This window comes from Melospiza melodia, chromosome 5 (genome assembly GCF_035770615.1).
Source record: "Melospiza melodia melodia isolate bMelMel2 chromosome 5, bMelMel2.pri, whole genome shotgun sequence".
Classification (NCBI taxonomy): Eukaryota; Metazoa; Chordata; class Aves; order Passeriformes; family Passerellidae; genus Melospiza; species Melospiza melodia.
This window is the reverse complement of record NC_086198.1, coordinates 723,878-740,646: the sequence shown is the minus strand read 5'-3', so window position 1 is coordinate 740,646 and position 16,769 is coordinate 723,878. Positions and strand designations below refer to the sequence as shown.

Below are 16,769 nucleotides of genomic sequence, written 5' to 3'. Positions count from 1 at the left end.
GTTGCTTGAAGCACTGATTATCAAGATGATGTGGGGATATATATTACATAAAACTTCCTTCTCAATTGCATATAATCACAAGGATTTCTTGTTTCTGGGGAGGATGTAAAAATTGGCCAATTTCAAAGAAAACTGAAAGCAGATAGAAAAGACCAGCATATTTTTATGGATATAATCTCAAATTAAATTTATACCTAACTCTTTTTTCATATTACTTTTTTTTCTGGAAATAATGATAAAAATATTTTCTTTTTTAAATTTTTTTTAAACTGTCAATTTATGGTGAACAATGATGTATAATGTGGCATGAATAAAAGCAAACCTTGGCTTTTGTTTTATTCCTAGGCAATAAAAAGCTAAAACATAAAGGATCATATACTTTTATTCCATAGAGTGTTCTCTTCATTTTTTAATGAAAGCTTCACTAAAGCTCTTCCACCAATTCTATAAGGCTGGCAAAAGAAATCCAAAGGGAAGCCAAATGTTATGTCAGACAAGACTGTAATTCATACCAGAATGCACCATGAACTGTAGGTGGAAGGTTCAGACTGGATGAAAAACAGCTTCACAGCTGAAACTGCCCTGAAAGATTACGTGATCTCCATCCCTGAAGTTTTGAAAAAATTGCTCCTGACAACACCAAGAAAGCCAAGCTCCAGTGTTAGTGATAATCTTTCATTAACAGGAAGACTGCAGCATGTAGTCTTCCAAGATCCCTTTCAATCAAGACTTTTATGATTTCCATAATTATGTCCTAAGTTAACTCTCCAATACAAGAGTAAAGCGAGCCAAAGAACAAAACTGAGTCAGAGTCATCTTGTCAGCATAACACAGATTGCTCAAAGTAATAGCCTGGAAGCCACAGAAGTGTGTAATATAAGCACCATGATATCTTAGAGGTCTTTTCCAACCTTAATGATCCTCAGATATCCAGCCACGTCCTTTCACTGTTCTCTGCTACATGTTCATAAAGACATGTAGCTCATTAAGCCCATGAAGAACTTTCTCCCATAGGAGGAAGCAAGGGAAGAGTGTGATGAGTCCTCATCCTGAGGAAGCAAGAGAGGCAGAGACCATTGTGATGAACCGGACACAGCTTCCACTCTCAATCCCTTTGCACCACTGTGGGAGGCCAAGCCGATAAATCAGGAGTACAGTTAAGCTTAGGAGGAAGGGAGGTGTGGAGGGAAAGCCATTTTAAGATCTGGTTTTGTTTCTCATTACCCTTCTCTGATTTGACTGGTAGTAACTCCAATTAATTTCCTTGAGTCTCTCCCTGTCCTTATCTTGCCCCATGAACCTTTTGCTGCATTTTCTGTCCCCTGAGCAGCTGAGGAGTGGCTGAGTGGCTTTGGCAGGCCAGGGTCAGCCCAAACCCTAGTGCCAATGAAATTCACCCCTAATACCAGTCCCAGGTGAGTACACTGTACGTGTACATATACCTGGTATGTAATCAGTAAATTTTATAGATTTTACTGAATTTAATTTTGCCTTATAAAAAGACTTAAACTGTATCTGAAATCTTCACAAGTCCTTCTTACCCAAGTCCCAATTAAGTAGCTAAAGCATGGAAAACCAGATCTTTATACAGAAATCACCTAGCAGATGGGGTAGGATCACTATCTAAAACAAAATACAGAAATGCAAAGGAAACTCATATTTTTTCATCTGAGGTATTAAAAATTCACTTTATAGAGAAATAAAACATTGCATTTCAACATCTAGCAAGAAGTGACAAGCTTACTACCACAAAGTAAAAAGACGCAACCAAATGAAACATGTACATTGCCAGAATAGTAATGTCCTGGTTTAAAATTCAATGCATCTTTCAGAGGATATGATTAATCTTGCATATTTTTTTTCTATTTCCCACATTTTATAACAACATTTAAAAAAATAATGAGGGAGCAATTGAGCAGCTCAAAATTACTAACAACACTGAAAAAATAAAGGAATATTAATTTTCATGAGCAACTGTTAAACTCTGTCAAGATTTCGTGTGAAAGATTTCATTGAGAAATTTGTGTGTGACCAAAAACTCATTTCAACAATATTCAGCCATGAAATGAAACCTCAGAGAATTCTTTCTGCAAGTGACAATGAACAACATCACTGAAAGGATTCTTTCAGACAGCAGCATTAATGTAGCCAGCCAGCTTCCTGGTTTAAAGACAGTATCTGCCAACAAAAAATACCACTTTCGTGCCTGAGTCAGAGAAAGTATGTCATCAACTCAATTTTTATTTTTAATATTCTCTGGTTTGGGGGCCTATTTTCTCAAGCAGTCAATGGGTTTGGTTTAGATAACAGATTTGTTTAAATTGTGGCAGTTCACGAAAAGCAGAAAACTGTGAAATAATAAATTGCAGCTCTACAAAGGAAAGCATAAAGATGGTACCAGTAAGATGCATACTCTATCTAATAAACAAGAAACTTTTCATATGAAATGCAATATCTGTCTCTGTGTACTTTTCAAAAAATGAGGCATCAAAAGTAATAATCACTGAGCTTTGACTTGGTAGTTTTCAGCTGGAAACTCTACACAGATGGAAGCTCTGTAGCCCCTCTGGGTAACCTGCTTCCACGCTTGCACATCTTAGAGTAAGAAGCATCTTCTTGTCTTCAGACTGATTTCCCTGATTTCAGTTTTAGTCCACTGCCTCTTGTTCACTCAAAGGGCACTACTGAGAAAGTCTGTCTCCTTCCTCTTCATTCCTCCAGTCAGGAATCTATGCACATTGATGAGATCTCCCTAGGAGTCTGCTTTAAGCTTTAACAGTTCCAGCTCCCTCAGCTTTTCTCACAGGATAAGCCCCCAATCATCTCTGTGGCTCTTTGCTGGACTAGCTCAATTTAAGTCTGCAACATTCCTGGACTGGGAGATCCAGAACTGGAAACAGCGTTTCAGTCCAATTGCAAATATTATATTTTCTCTGCAAAATATGATCATAACTTTGAAACCAAATTAATAATAGCTATTTATGAAGCATATAAGGTTTCAAATGTAGCAAAATGGATCCCAAACAGATGAATGCAATGAAGGTGTAATGAGGGTGTTCTCTTTGGATAGGAAATGCCAAAGATGAAGGCAGACAGGGAAGTTAAAGGAAGGGCAGGTTCCAAGGCAACATAACTTCAGAGGGAGAACAAAAGAGTACCACGATCATAAACCTGGGATCCATCTCTTGCTGCAGATTGGGAAATACTATTTTCTTTTGCTTGTTCCCCTTAGAGAAAGGTATTTGTGATGGAACTACTGAACTTTAAAAATGGTTAGTGGCAATTAAAGTTCTCATTCAGTGAAGAAAGATGGAAAGAATCAGGATTTTAAAACCCCAGAGAGAATAGAAGTTTTTCTTACAGTTATTAGAACTTTCAAAAAAAAATACCCGACCCCAGCCCTACTCCAAAAACCCCAACTTAACTTTCTCTGACCCATTAGGACTGAAAGAACAAATGTAGGTCTCAAAGTCTTTCTGTGAGGAGGTGATGTCAGAGCAAAAGTGATTGAGTTATTAGTTGCAAGAAGCAGTAGTAAACTGTTTATATTAGGTGGAGGAAAAAAATCCAAGGACTATTGGAGAACAAATCATCTTCATGCACAGTCGCTAAATTTCTGTATACCTTTCTTGTAAGTAAAAAGAAATAAAATTATTTTTTCATTGAACTTTTAATTATTATAAGAAAGATTAAAAAATAAGGAAAACTAGTTTTTACCACTGGAAAGGGAACACTGAAAAGAAAAATAATTAAGAATAGTAACCAAGCACAAGACTAACAAAGGAGATAACAAGGAGCACATAGGTGAAAAGCAATGCCAGTGTTACTTGGCAGTAAATAGAAACAACAATGAATATTTATTTAAACATATGATAAGTAAGGCAAAATAGAATACCTGCTTAAATGCTCAATGATATTCACTGCCAGAGCAATTTTATTTAACAGCACACTGCACCTCATATTGGGTTTTTTAATATTTATCACTGTTTGAAGGATACTCAGCAGAAGAATAATATGCGACTCTGCCACAAACTGTGCCTGGCTGCTTCCATGTATGTAACTCTGCAAAATAAAAATGAAAAAAATTCCTCTTTAAGAAATCCATTGAAAATGGCACAACCAGATATGTGAGAATAAAACCTGTTTTGCAGAAAAATGCAGGCAGCAACAGCTAGAAATTAATAGTACAGTTTATTTATATAGCTTTAGTAAAAAGGGATATTAAAAATTTAGGCAAAACACATATATAGAGTAAATGCAATGTTTCATACAGGAAGGCATTATGCTGGGCTCTTTTTCACAGTGCTGCTATGTAAAATAAAGAACATGCATTTATTTGCTCAAGTGATACAATTTTTCAGAAGGCAGATGATGAAATCAAGGGCATGCCACAGCATGGTTTTTACAAAAGTGAAAACTGAAGCCTGCCTTAAACAAATAATTCTACTTTAGTCTTTCTCAGATTGAGTGAAGTTTCTTCATACAAAGTCTATTTTGTTGTTCTCCAGTAAGGTACAGTGTCCATCAAAGTTCCTAATGCATAAACCATCTTATTTAAATGAAAATATTGTAAAATAAATGTTAATACTAATCTAACACAGTCTACTGCCCTCTATTCCAAATAACTTGTTAATGGGCTCCCATTGAACATTGCAAATGTTTTAGGTACATTATTCTTTAAAGTTACCTAGCAATAGATCTGTGTGTGATCAACAGGGTCCTCAAATGGCTTCCCCAAGACATTTTTCTGCAAATACTCAAAACAGTAGCATGGCACATCTCCTCTATAGCTATGGGTCAACAGGAGCAATGCTTGGTAAGTACAGAAAGTGACAGACTATTCCAGGGATGACGATTAACCGAAATAATTTGCATTTGACAACTTATTGTCAGTCATCTGAATTTATGACAGTACCTCATCCCATTTCTTATGAGGAAGTGATATTAACGACTTCACAAAAGAATTGCAGAGTTTGTTTTTTCCTCAGTGAACCTTAAAACCTACTTTCTGAGACAAAAAAAAAACAGAGTAGAAGTTTTCAGAAGACAGAAGAACAGTATTTAATGTAAAAAATTATGGCAAACAGCTTTTATTGAAGAGCGAATGGTGAGAACTGTATGGTATTTTTGTTTGTGTCCTTCTCTACAGCATATGACAATACTTTGAGGCCACTTGAAGAATGGACTGTATGTGTATTGATACATACTTATGCAAATGTACCCCCCCACACCAGTTCTGTACACTGCAATGGCCACTGACTCATCAAGTTTTGAAATTCATGTCTCTCTGTGACTCATACTTACCTAAAATAGAAATGTACTCAAAGAAACATTTTTAAAGGTCTATTGAAGGATTACCTATTTATCAATTCTCAAACTAAAGAACGGAACTGATCACATGGGAGGTTTCTTTATTTTCATACTACTTCTTTCCTTCTATAAAAAGATTGCTGAATGACATTCTCATGAAATTTTATTTGAAGCTGCAAACCAATAAAACACTGAGAAGTACAATTTCTGGTTTTGCTATGTTTTCTGCTTTTTGACACTGAATCCACTTAATATTTGGAAACTCTGTGAAGTCTATCTGGCTGCAAATGCTTTAGGCAAGTGCTTTAAATAAATTCAATAATAAACTCAGATTTTCTCTTTTATTTTAAAGGTAGCAAGAGGGAGGAACAGGTAAGATGCAAAGATAAAATCTGTCGGAAGAGAGGCAACCATAGCTTGAGCAGAAAACTGGACAGCCACACAATTAGCACTGGCACACAACAGACACCAGCAAATGTCATGGTGGTACGGCTTACAGGGGAACCAGAGCCCGAATAACACACTTTAAACAACCAGTCCTTTTCCAACTCCAATATTCTCCCATATCAGGTCTTATTTCAAAAAAGAAATATTTTAATTTGGAACTGGAATAATCATATCCCTAAATCAGGCCATTTTCTTCGGCAGTGACAAACAATTGTTCAATGCATGCATATTTTTACAAAATTGTGTTAAATGTTTATCTACTATTCATAAACTCATTAAATATTTAGTGTTATTGAACTGCAGATGGTACACACACACATACGTATATATATACATAAATATATAAAAAATCCCACACCAGAATACTCAAGGATAACAGCAAGGTAATATCCTTTTTAAATTTCCCTAAATGCAGCTTATGTTTGTGACTTCCCTTCAAGAGTCATAGTTGTCATGGTTCAGTAATATACTTAAGTATAATCTGTGCTGGTTTTTTCCTTTCTGTTAAAGCAGTGTAAATAAACCAGAAACAAAGTAAGGAAAAATAGGGCCTCTGGAAGTCATTAGCTAATTCTTAAGGCAAGAAGAATTTTGGACTACCCAAAATTAAACATGATTTCAGATGCTTTCTTAAAACAAACATCACAATGCTTATTTTCTATTGGTATGCACAGGAAGGATACTAGGGTGAAGGGAGCTGATTAAACTGAGATGGGTTTAGTCATAGCCTAAAATACAAGGCTACTTCACAAAGTATAATTTGGGATAACTGAGAAATAACTCATCCTGAGTTTACAAGATATGACACATACCTAATTAAAAACTGTACTGAAAACTGATCAAAAGCAGACAATTTTGCTAATAACTACTCTTGAAAATGATGAACTGAATTTGGATTGTATGTTGAAGAAATCCCTAGATGGAGACTGTGCCCTGAAGGAGACAACAGGCCAAGTTCAAGCTAACATATGTAGAAAGCAATCAAGCAACAGAGTGGTTAACTGCCCCAAAGAGAGAGTTATGAATTCCCCACCATTAGGATAAGCACTATTAATCTGTCTTCTTTCACTACATTAACATTCAGGGTGAAATTCATCAGAGAAAGGAACATTACAGAAAGCCATGGATTAGTTAATTATGATTGAGCCTTCAGAATGGCATATTCTAATTAAAGACCACCAATTTTGCCAAGAACATGCATTAGATATAAGCAGATGTTATTTTCTCTTAATTTAGAGAGAAAAAGAACTATGTAACTTTCTGTATCAATTCAGATTTTACATAATTTCCAAGTCCAGGAACAGCAGGACTTTCAGCAATATTTAAATGTTTAAAAAGCAGAAGTTCTAAAACATTGTCCCACAATATCATTTCAAGACCTTTTCATTTTGAGTACAGAAAAAGCTTAAACATTTTATGAAGACAAATGATTCATCCAGTAAAGCAAACACTTTGAAACCCAACATCAAGGTACATAAATAAATGTTTTGCAGTATGATTTCATTATCATACCTGCATTTCTCCAGACAGGTGTTCTTCTAAGCAAACTATGTAACACTTCAAAAGCAGATTAAACTACCCAGCAAGATTAGGAAAAAAAATCTTATTCAGCTCTAAAGCTGAAGCTTTGTGACTCTGTTACAGCAGCTACTTATTTAAATATTATGCTTTCTAAAACCAGCACAGTTTCACATAGCTTCACTTGAAGCATGCACTCCCAATATGCTTCTTTAATTCCAATGTAGTAGTATTTGTTTTAACTTACTTACAAACTCAACAGGGGACTTGCTCTGAAGTCATTGGTCTAGTCAGGTCTGTGAAAATCTCAGAATAGAAGCCTAATCTAATTCCCTGCTTTCTTTCCATCACAGAAAATACTATTATCTGCTGGGGATGGCACATGTCCAGTGACCTATTTCTCCTGTAGCAGCCAACCCTAAAAAACTCTTCTTGGGACGAATGATGTGAAAAACCATGAGATGATACTGGTTTGGGCCTAAGTTATTCACATGTGTGAGAATGGCCACCAGCTGGGAACATAATATGGGTATGAGTTTATTTTAAAGAACTTAAACTACACTGAATCTCAGTAAATAAATATATTAATCCCATCTAAAAAACTAAAGAAAGACAAGAAATCTTGAAGCTAGTTAATTTACTAAAAGAAACCTCTGACTAATCTAATCACATATCATTATTCAATAGTTAGGAAAATGTCCAAGTATTTAGTAGGGCAATTGGTATTACTGTAGATAACCAGATATAAAAGGGACATCTGTAAATGATGCTTAATGGCTTCAAAAATGAATGTAGTATTAAACACAAAATAAATCTAAACTCACTTACTGCAAACAGAAATCCCAAATAAATGAATTTGCATTTCTAGCAAAATGAAGACCACATATGACAGTAAGAAATGTGCAGTCAGCTATTTAAGACAGTATCTTTTCTAGGAATCTTCATTTTATTTAACAATAAACAGAAACAATAAATTTCAATTTGAAAATAACCCACCTGAACTAAACAATTTCTTTTGAACAATTACTAGTTTTATAAACATTTCTAACTCAAATATAAGCCAACAGTTCACCAGGCTGGTGAAAATTTAATGTATTATAATCCTAGCAAGTAATCTCTCTAAGCAATGTCTCTACATGAAATGCCATCTGGCTCAGTTAGAGACAAGCAAGACCAGGATTAACAAAACAGCTGAAATGCATACTCCAGCATATACAAAATAGTGAGGAATAGACAGAATTATTAGATGTTGTACTTAGGTACTTTTCGTAATTTTAGTCCATTTAGTCAAGCACCTTACTCCAGTAGGATATCTAGAAAATCAACTGGACCTCAAATAAAACTCCATGTGTTCATTATTTTTTCTGCGTCCTTGGTGCAACAGTTAGTGCAAGTATTCAGACTCACTAAACAAGACCATAAATCATATCAGCCACTTTTGAAGGGTGGGTTTAATAGCTGTGGATGAAATCAACCCTTTTAAAGAAATATTTAGTGTTGGTGTTTTTTTAAGCATCTTTGTAATACAGATAAACACAACAATCTCATACAGACTCTTTGATTCCCTCATTTTTGAATGCAATGAATATGAGTTACACTTTCCAGACCTGAGCTCATTCCTGTGTTCACCACTGCTCAAACCAAAAACTGAGGCAAGAGACAGCAACCAGTTTTCATAGGACTGGCTGCTGAAACAGCCTGTGCTGGCTGCCTGCCATGAAATCCATCTGGCACCAAGCACAGAATATGATCTGCCTTTCCAGCCCTAGAGAAAAGTGGAGAAATGCTGCCTTACTTTTCAAGACTAGCAGGCTGGAAAGGGTAGCTGGTATAATTTAAGTTAGTATACAAACCCTGGTTTATGCTGCTGCTTTGGTTGTTCCTAGACAGCTTTTATACCTATACTGCATTATTTAGGGTTGCTAGGAGCACTATCAAAGGCGTCCGCTAGTAGAGATTATCTCACAAATCTAGAAACTGCAAACACTGCTCAGATATAGAGGCTTTGACATAACCTGCTGAACAAGAATTATTTCTGAGGGACTTCTTCCATATTTATTCATCACAAAATAATAAAAGAACAAAGGATGCAGAAAGCCTTCAAAGAATCATACTTTGTGGATTTAAAAAAAACCTCAGAACTTAAACCTCTCATTAGGAATAAAACATTGCTACCCTTAAAGCCTTAATTCCCATGTTACAAAATGGATGGAACAAATATCTTCCCTCTAAATGTGAAATATGACACAGACTATATAGGTCAGAGACTTCAACAGAGATGAAGATTTCCACGATGTCTGAAACAGCATGTTGGTAGGCTGGGGAAGATTGAGTGACATAGCTTAGCCTACTTGCCTAAGGAAAAAAAAATTTTTGCAATTGTGATGCCTTACTTAACAACTTGACTATTTTTTGATCAACTTTAAAAATAGTAAAAAAATTCTGAGAGAAAAGTGATGCTACTGCACATTTCATTACAGCTGGACAACCAAAACAGTGATTCTACTGAAAGAAAAGCTGTGACAGAAGTTCAACTGTAAACAGTTGTTCTGGAGTATGGACTGCTTGCATAACACATGGAAGCCAAACCACATTACTTCTAATTAGGAAACAAAAGAAATTGAGATGTTTTTCATGAACAGCATTTCACAGAATCACAAAGTTGGAAGACACCCTCAAGATCATCAAGTCCCCAACACCTCAACTAAACCATGGCACCAAGTGCCACATCCAGTCTTTTTTAAACACACCCAGGAATGGTGACTCCACCACCTCCCCAGGCAGACAATTCCAGTACTTTATCACTCTTTCTGTAAAAAACTTTTTCCTAATATCCAAGTTATATTTCTCTTGGCGCAGCTGAAGTCTGTGTACTCTGGTTCTGTCAGTGCTGCCTGGAGAAAGAGTGAACCCCCACCTGACTAGAAGCACCCTTCAGGAAGCGATAAGGAGACTTATCTCTACTTTTCAGGAGAGTCATACAGTCACCTGTGAGCTCCTTTCCTTCAGGAGGCACAACCCCAGCTCCCTCCGTGGCTCCTCACAGGGTTTGTGTTCCCAGGCCCTCACCAGCCTCGTTGCCTGCTCTGGACGTTCTCAACATCCTTCCCAAGCTGAGGGGCCAGAACTGGACATGGCACTCAAGGTGTGGCCTCACCAGTGCCAAGTACAGGGAAAGAATGACCTCCTTGGTCCTTTCTCTAAAAATACAAATGTATTTGTAATAACAACTATTTTCTGACTTCACAAATATCTCTTTTTGCCCTCTGATGCTGAGCACAATCTGGGATAAATCTCATTAGTCTCAAAAGAAAAAAAAAATTAAAGACAAAGTATGCACCTAGATTCTGCCATATATCTATCTATTTCCAAGCATGGAAGTGTGATAATCTTCACAAAATTGGTGTTCTGACAAAGAAAGGTCATGGCAAAACAGGAAAGAGAGCTACAGTACAGTAGAACAGAAGGTTTCCTTACAAACTATACAGATGGAAGAGCTGAAAAAGCCATTCAGCTAAGCTCATGTCGTTTGTGTTATCTAAATTATGGTTTAGAATCTAAGACTAGTGAAAAAAAAATTGTATCTTTAAGTTTCTGTTCCCCTAGGTCTGTAGTAATATTTTCTTTTGACAAAGAAATTACAGCTGTTTTGGATAAAGCCTTCAGCATAACTCCATATACCTTTTCATAGTATTTATGACTCAAAAGATGTTTTTAATTTCCTAGTCAGGAACTGCAATATTTTCTCTTTTGAAATTTTGAAGTGTTATTTGAATTGGATTTCAAGCTGTGAGGCATAGAAGGTATTTTCACTTAAATACTGAAGTGCTGCAAGCAGAAATGAAGATGGACAGACTACTATGACACCAGTTGCAAAGTACGCTGAAATCAAAGGGCTGTGAAAAACAGAAACAAAAAGAAGTTTACTTTGTAGCAAAAGCAAGAGCAGGTGTCAATGCCAAATTACTTCAAAGCTACAATCCAATTAACAACAGCAGAGAAGTTGGGAGACTGTGAACGAGTCTTGTTCTGATAAAGACCAAAACATTTACATTGACATCTGGTGATAAGGAAGTAACATTATAACCCTTAACTACAATTGAAACCACAGATGATTGTCAGGGTCCGCAAAATGTTACTAAAATAGTGCTGTATACAGCTACAGAGACATCGAAGTGTGGCTATAAATCAGGTGGGACTGAAATCCAGCAAGTGGAATCCTATCAATGCAAGCCATACATTCGGATTCCAGCTGGGTCTTGTCAGCAATTAATAACATTTCTAATGGATATGGGAGCACAGCATGAATGCAGTGGGGTGCTGAGAAGCTGGGTATACGATATGGATGGCAAAGTGTTAAAATCACAGAAGTAAATGGAGCAAGTGTTATCTGCCAAACTGCTGAGGTTAGTTTGTGGCTCCTGGGCAAGAGCACAAGTCTTCTCATCTTAACCCTAAAAGCAATGCAGTGACTGAAGTGCCCCTGCTCCGTGTGGCACCTGCACTCCCTCATTCAAGAACTGCTGGAGTATCACACTGCTGTATTTCTGCTGCAGCACAAAATGAATGTATGAAGTTATAGCTGCTTTGGCACCACTAACAGCTTCAATTCCAAAGAGAGGAACCCTAACAGGCACAATACAGGTACCTGGGGTGACTTCACATTCTCCTAATTCTAGTGCCAATGATGCGGAACATGACAAGAAAAGATGGGAGATGCATCACCAGCAGGGCAGCAAGCATTTAATGAAATAAAAATTATAACTCCACCTTGAGAGATACCAAGTTCAGGCGGTTAAACAACTTGAAACACTGAAGGATAATCTATCGGGACAAACCCCTCTGAGACTTGTGGTTTTGTCCCATTCCAGGAATAAAGCCAGAACACCCTCACTGAACCAGTTTGAAGTGGGGGAACTGCCAATTCTCACAATTTACATGAGAAAGCATACAGAAAACAGCCAAGATGATGCAAAAGCCACTTTCATTTAGGCCCTTTTAACTTTTTGATTACTTTTGTGGTAACAGGAACCTTATCATAATCGATGGACTGTTCCTTTTTTTAATAAAATGTATATAGCAGACCAATTGTCATTTTTCTTTACATAGGAACCTGCTAAGAGATTAAATTGAGCTGTGATGAATGGATGAAACTTTCAGTTGCCACTATAACTGCCTGAATTTTCAGTTTATTAATGTGATTGTGATCTGTGTTTTCATCACAAGCACCATGTTTGGAAAAAAAAATTAGCAGGACTGCACATTTTATCTGCACAAAAAATATCAGCAGGACTGCACATTTTATCTATTATTAGTTTGATTTTTGCTAACGTTGTCTTTTTACTGAAAAAAATGGTGTGAGGAAAAGCTTTTACATTTATCTTATGGATGTATAATTTTGTCTCAACCAAATTTAGCCTTGGAATTGGTACAAGAATTTATATTTGGAATCAAGGAAAATGTATTAGGCTTCCCAGGTCTTTCTCAGAAAATTTTACATTTATCATGGTTTGACTAAATTTTCCAGAGACACTAACAAGTGAACTAAATAATCTTGACAAAACAAAAGAAAATGTTACATATAAAATGGTTGAGTACGCCTTCCTAGACCAGAAGGAGGAAATTCAAAAGAAAGAAATATCAAGCTGGGATAATACAACTAAACTTAAAAAGGATAATAATTTCCTTTATGACCTCACCAATAGTAAAGCCACAATTTCTGTTTCGTGTCAGGATTAAATTACACGGAGTTGTACTCTGTTTCCTGAAGAACAGAGTAAATGTAAAGATGTGCTTCCATGAAAACATTTTATACGGGAACATTTTGTATTTTGTATAAAAACTTCATAAGCACAAGCAGCCTTGTTGAAGGTACATTATTACCAGTAATGCATCGAGTTACAGAATTCCTAACTAGGTAGGACTCCTTGTCAATCTTCCCCTTTTGGACTGCCTTAAAGGAGTTAACTCCAATTCCTGGCCTCTCTCTTGCTCTGCTCTCTTTTCAATTTCTTTCTAATCTCTCTACCTCCCATTTTACTGGTAAATAAAATCCCTACTACTGACTTTGGCATATGATATCTTTTGCACCCTAATTCTTGTAGAGGCATCTCTCAATAATTGGATGTTAACAGCTTGTTATCTTCATCCCAGTACAACCTCTCTCATTTGCTCTTTGTTTTTGCTAATTAACACTTAAGATCACAAAGAAGCAGTCACTTGGAGAAAAGAACTAAGGAAAAATACAGACTTAGCATGATTGTAAAAAAAAATCAAAATAGAACTGAATACCTAAAAAAAGGTTCAAAACCAAATTCCTAATAAATTTGCTGCAGCTGATTTTAAAATTTCTATTAGTATCCCAGAATAAGCCTATGCTAATCAGAATTGTGCAGCTGAGTTATTATAAAAAAAGTGTTCAGTGTTGCCCAGAGCAATTTTTAGATGGTATATTAGGTCTAGTTAGCAAATTGGAAGAAGTACTGCTGACATGACATAGCAACTGAGTAAAATGAAGACTTTAGTAGAACAAATTGAGAATACAAGAATCACTCCATGTTTAGCATATAAAGTTTGAGAGCAGGCACACCTGACAAACAGGAATTTATTTCACAGTAACAAACTCTTTGAATCTATGCTTTATGAAGGCAGGTATAAGAGTCACTTATTTAAAGGCATTGCTTAATGCACTAGGAGATGATTCCTAATTATTAGAATAAAGAGTGAGAACATTTTTTTCAAAGGAAGTGCATGCCATTATGAATCTTGTACTTCAGCAACTATCACATTTGTGATGATATCTTTTAAAAAGTTTTGTTTATGATGTCAGGCAATCACTGAATATAACATAAACACCAGTAACTAAAAATTTTATGTTATGACACAAAACCTCAGACCTATTTGCTGTATTATCGTTAGCAAGTACTCCAGCCTAAAATGAATACAAATCAAATACTGCTGTCAGCAAGACAAGCTGTATTTCAAGTTTCTTCCATCTGCTGTCGCCAAGAAAAACACCCAAAGAGTCAAGCACTGAAAAGTTTCAGGATTGCAAAAAGCAACACAAGTTTTATACACATTCCAATTTATCATTACATTCAAGCTTATATTGAAGTTTTTTAAGTGCTAGCTTTACTAAAAAAGCAACATTAATATATTAATGCCTAGAAGAGGAGAAAAAAAAATTGAACAGTGAATGTCCATGTATCTGGGACAAGGAAAACTAGGAATTATTTGATGTGAAATAAAAAAAATCTCACGATATTTTAAGGGCTTGTTCATGTGTGACTTTGATACTTGGACTAGAGTGTGCAAGGAAGTTAAGAGTACTACAAGTACATAATTGTGAAATTGTAGTTTCCTTCCAGCTCAGAAAGGAGAAAATAAGCTTAGTCACATTCTTCAAATATCAGAATCAGTTATTTAATGTTCAATTATTGTGCCTCAAATAATAAAATAAAAAAGCTGTGCTTTTCAACAAAATAATTGTTTTGAAATAAATAAACAGGTGACTCTGGACAAATAAGTTTTTAGGCCAAAGGCAAGATTATATAATTAATTTCATTAACAAAGACTGAAATGCAAAGTAGAATTTTGAGAGCAAAAACAATACCTCATGATAAACTATTCTACTCTGCAGTAAGAGAATAAATTTCTTGGCTTTAGTAGATCGTGGCTTGCAAGTAAGTACTATTAATTTGGGCAAAGTTGAAAAAAAAACATTTAAGATGGTTCAGTTATAAGAACAGTATATTAATTAACTAGAAAAAGGCAAAAAACTGATGTCAAAAATAAACAAAAGGCTTCAACACACACCACTTTACTTTATACAAGGTATGAAGCTGTAGTTAAAACAGCTCAAGGTGACTTTGACGTAAGCAGATTCCCAGTCCCACATATTTGCAGAAGAGCTAAGAAGTTTCTTTGTACCTGAAATAACTTGGATGAAATAAAGATTCAAAAGAAGTCAATAAGCACTTTGCTATTGATTGCAACGAGCCAATATTTCATTCTGATGGTTTATTGCTGATAGAATTTCAGAACATTAATATTTAGAAAGATATATAATATTGAGTAAGCCACTTAATTGCACAGAACAAACGATAAAGTAAAACCATTTACTCTATATTAAAGAATTTCAATATAACATTTATTTCTACATAACATTTAGCTGCAGAAGGCTGAACTGGCTGTCACAAGAAAAATCAAGCTTTCAATATAGAAGAATAGGCTCTGCAAATAACCTTGGGCAAGAGATTCAGCAAGTAAACTGCCAGACACATTTTTGGTGGTTAGAAATGCCTCTCTCCCAAGTTCCTTCTAAACTGACCCGGAGATTAATTATTTAGTGAACCGAAATAAGACTTACATTGAGTGATTGAACAAGAAAAACATGTAAGAAAAGTTTAATGACATCCTCCTAATGTTCAACCTGTTAAGGTATGAAGAGAAATATGAATTTATATATTTATATATTTGAAAATATATATATATATATATATAATGTATTTATATATTTATATATTTGAAAATAATTTCAGTTTAGGTACAGGATTTCAACATTAAATATTTTTATCTTTTTTAGTGCACTCAATTACTCCATCAGAAACAGGAAAACTGAGAAAGAATGCACTTGACCACTGCTTCAACCATTTTTGCTTTCCTGAAGGCAGCTAGATTGGCAGGGGAAGAGATAAGGTAATACAAACAGCAAAGCAAAAATAACCCCAAATTTAGCATCATTCTGTAAGATGAACACTGTATTCCAACCTTTCATACACTATAAAATATGTATAATCAACCATGTACCTTGGTAAAATCTGTAATACTCTGACAGAAGTTCACAACTTACAGAGTTCTTAGCACAACATCCAAAACTGATCTAAAGGCCATTATATGAATTAATTTGGAATCTTCCTGTCAAAACCAACATGTTTGTTATCAGCCTCTTGAGTGATGCTAACAGGGAAACCAGGCAACTTTATAAGATTTGGGATACTGTTAGCACACCAAAGGAACGATCTTCAGTAATAAAAGTTCCAACCATTACAAAATATGGTCAATTTTGTGTTATACTAACAAGGTCTAGTTTTCAGCAGAGCCACAATTCTGCCTACACAGAATTCTGCAAGCACTAAACAGATTTGATTATTTTTTTGTTGTCTAACAATGACTTATTGAATGTAAGAGTTATTTTCGTACACTGGAAATACTTGTGATTACTGGTGGAACCTTAAATTTTTTGAATCTTTATTTGCTAACCTATATATTAGAAGATCAGAGTTTCATTTAAGTAAAATACAAATATTACTTCAGAATATCTAAATGCAGTAATTATTCATAAGACTACCTATATCTTTTAGTTGAGATAACACATTATTCTTGTAGAAATTATCTCAAGTAATAAGAGAACTATTGCAAACAATGATCAGTAAATCAATGGAAATGTAATGATGTCAAAGCTCTCAAGTCTTCAAAGCTCTCTACAGTCCAGC

The 16,769-nt window shown here is 35.4% G+C and overlaps 1 protein-coding gene across 4 annotated transcripts in view; it reads right to left on the bottom strand.

Annotated features, from left to right (window-relative positions):
- Positions 1-16,769, bottom strand: part of TUSC3 (tumor suppressor candidate 3) — a 108,047-nt gene that overhangs the window by 19,588 nt on the left and 71,690 nt on the right. For all 4 annotated transcript variants that reach the window (XM_063155947.1, XM_063155949.1, XM_063155950.1 and 1 more), the window contains exon 7: positions 3,999-4,062. In XM_063155947.1, the coding sequence (XP_063012017.1) occupies positions 3,999-4,062 (64 nt within the window). The remainder of the gene's footprint in view (positions 1-3,998; positions 4,063-16,769) is intronic.